Consider the following 2,986-nt stretch of genomic DNA (forward strand, 5'->3'; position numbering starts at 1 on the left):
GACACACTAACCAGGGAGAACACTAAACATAATGACACACTAACCAGGGAGAACACTAAACATAATGACACACTAACCAGGGAGAACACTAAACATAATGACAGACTAACCAGAGAGAACACTAAACATAATGACACACTAACCCGGGAAGTGAACTAGACAGAGGATAAACGCTAAGACAACAGAGAATCCAGATAAGCCTGTGTGAAGAGTTGTTTCTTTATTGTGGACTTGAATATGTGTATGGATTGTGAGGTTCTGACATGGAGAGGGAGAGAGTTCCGGAATTGGGGAGCTGCACTGCTAAAAGCCTGGTCTCCCATAGAGTGGAGCCAGGTGCTAGGGAGGGTGAGGAGGCCAGGGTGAGAGGAGTGCAGTGAACAGTTAGGAGTGTAAGGGTGCAGGAGAGTAGGGGTGCAGGAGAGTAGGGGTGCAGGAGAGTAGGGGTGCAGGAAGGTAGGGGTGCAGGAGAGTAGGGGTGCAGGAAGGTAGGGGTGCAGGAGGGTAGGGGTGCAGGAGAGTAGGGGTGCAGGAGAGTAGGGGTGCAGGAAGGTAGGGGTGCAGGAGAGTAGGGGTGCAGGAGGGTAGGGGTGCAGGAGTGTAAGGGTGCAGGAGAGTAGGGGTGCAGGAGAGTAGGGGTGCAGGAGAGTAGGGGTGCAGGAAGGTAGGGGTGCAGGAGAGTAGGGGTGCAGGAGAGTAGGGGTGCAGGAGAGTAGGGGTGCAGGAAGGTAGGGGTGCAGGAAGGTAGGGGTGCAGGAGAGTAGGGGTGCAGGAGAGTAGGGGTGCAGGAAGGTAGGGGTGCAGGAGAGTAGGGGTGCAGGAAGGTAGGGGTGCAGGAGAGTAGGGGTGCAGGAAGGTAGGGGTGCAGGAGGGTAGGGGTGCAGGAGTGTAAGGGTGCAGGAAGGTAAGGGTGCAGGAGAGTAGGGGTGCAGGAGAGTAGGGGTGCAGGAGAGTAGGGGTGCAGGAAGGTAGGGGTGCAGGAGTGTAAGGGTTAAAGGAGAGTAGGGGTGCAGGAGAGTAGGGGTGTAGGAAGGTAGGGGTGCAGGAGTGTAAGGATGCAGGAGAGTAGGGGTGCAGGAGAGTAGGGGTGCAGGAAGGTAGGGGTGCAGGAGTGTAAGGGTGCAGGAGAGTAGGGGTGCTGGAGAGTAGGGGTGCAGGAGAGCATGGGTGCAGGAAGGTAGGGGTGCAGGAGTGTAAGGGTGCAGGAGAGTAGGGGTGCTGGAGAGTAGGAAGGAAGGGTTGCAGGAGCGTAAGGGTGCAGGAGAGTAGGGGTGCAGGAGTGTAAGGGTGCAGGAGTGTAAGGGTGCAGGAGAGTAGGGGTGCAGGAGTGTAGGAAGGTAGAGGTGCAGGAGTGTAAGGGTGCAGGAGAGTAGGGGTGCAGGAAATTGGGGGGGCGAGAGTGTAGGGGTGCAGGAGATTAGGGGTGTAGGGGTGCAGGATAGTAGGGGTGCAGGAGTGTAGGGGTGCAGGAAATTGGGGGGGCAGGAGGTCAGACATGTATGTGAGCCCCAGTCCATTGAGTGCTTTGTAGTTGAGCATGAGCAATTTGAAGATGATCCTGTATTGAACTGGGAGCCAGTGGATTTGGCTGAGATGGTTGTTGGGATAGGAGACACTGCTTCTTTGCCTCATCAATCTCATCAGCCCCAGCCCTCTCACAGCTTCTCAAGCCACCATCACTCCCTATCTCACCCCCTATTTCCATCACCTCCCTATCCCTCTCACCCCCCTCTCACCCCCGGCCTCCCTGCTAGGTGTAGCTGGAGGTGAGAAGAGAAGCAGTGGGGCGCAGTAGACTATGGCAAGACACACAGAGCTCTGGGAAAGGGGGCAGAGCTCAGCAGATATAACTGTTCTATTCTCAACTTTCCTATCCTATCATTTCCTTTCCTATCCTATCATTTCCTTTCCTATCCTATCATTTCCTTTCCTATCCTATCCTATCATTTCCTATAATGTCCTATCCTATCTTATGATTTCCTATCATATCCTATCATTTTCTATCCTATCATTTCCTATCCTATCATTTCTTATCCTATCATTTCCTTTCCTATCCTATCATTTCCTATCATATCATTTCCATTCCTATCCTATCATTTCCTATCCTATCATTTCCATTCCTATCCTATCATTTCCTTTCCTCTCATTTTCTATCCTATCCTATCATTTCCTTTCTTTTCCTACAGTGTGAGTGTTGCATGTATGTGTTGTAAAAACATAAACGCTGTTGTGTTGTGTTCTCCATGGTGGTGACTATAAGAATAAGGCTGTAACGTAACAAAATGTGGAAAAAGTCAAGGGGTCTGAATACTTTCTGAAAGCACTGTGTGTGTGTGTGTGTGTGTGTGTGTGTGTGTGTGTGTGTGTGTGTGTGTGTGTGTGTGTGTGTGTGTGTGTGTGTGTGTGTGTGTGTGTGTGTGTGTGTGTGTGTGTGTGTGTCAACTCCAAAGCAGTCTTGGTGGATTACCGAACGGGCACCCTGTGTGTGTGTGTGTCAACTCCAAAGCAGTCTTGGTGGATTACCGAACAGGCACCCTGGAGGTCGGGGGCCCTCAGATAGCGTATGATAGATGTGTAGAATTGCAGGAAATTATCTCTGAAACGGCAGACCTTTCTCTCAACCGTATGGCAAAAAGTGTAGAATTGCAGGAAATGTACTTTAAAACTGCATGACAGAATTTGTAGAATAGCATAATGAAACTGCACATTTTTCTCTCTGCACCATGTGTTGAAATGCAGTAAGTTAGCTGATCCCCCTCCTCCCCCTGAATAAAAATCGGGATAAAATTATATATATATTTGGGGGCGTGGTTTGGTGACCCTAAATTCGGAAGATCGGCTCTGGCCTTGATAAGCCCTGGGCTTTGTTCCAATACTCTTAAACTGCATATGCCCTTCTCCCTTCATCCATTCCTCTCTCCATCCCCCCTCCCTCTCCATCCATCCCTCCCTCTCCATCCCCCCTCCCTCTCCATTCCTTTCTGGA

At 50.8% G+C, this 2,986-nt stretch overlaps 1 protein-coding gene across 1 annotated transcript; it reads right to left on the minus strand.

Annotated features, from left to right (window-relative positions):
* Positions 1-384: 384 nt before the first annotated feature.
* On the minus strand, positions 385-1,539 carry LOC118964416 (proline-rich extensin-like protein EPR1). The gene has a single exon (XM_036975469.1). The coding sequence runs from the start codon at positions 1,537-1,539 to the stop codon at positions 385-387; it is 1,155 nt and encodes a 384-aa protein (XP_036831364.1).
* Between the last annotated feature and the right edge of the window lie 1,447 nt (positions 1,540-2,986).

Source organism: Oncorhynchus mykiss, chromosome 4 (assembly GCF_013265735.2).
Source record: "Oncorhynchus mykiss isolate Arlee chromosome 4, USDA_OmykA_1.1, whole genome shotgun sequence".
Classification (NCBI taxonomy): domain Eukaryota; kingdom Metazoa; phylum Chordata; class Actinopteri; order Salmoniformes; family Salmonidae; genus Oncorhynchus; species Oncorhynchus mykiss.

Coding starts and splice junctions, on each gene's coding strand:
- LOC118964416 (XM_036975469.1), bottom strand. CDS start 1,539: ATGCTCAACTACAAAGCACTCAATGGACTGGGGCTCACATACATGTCT.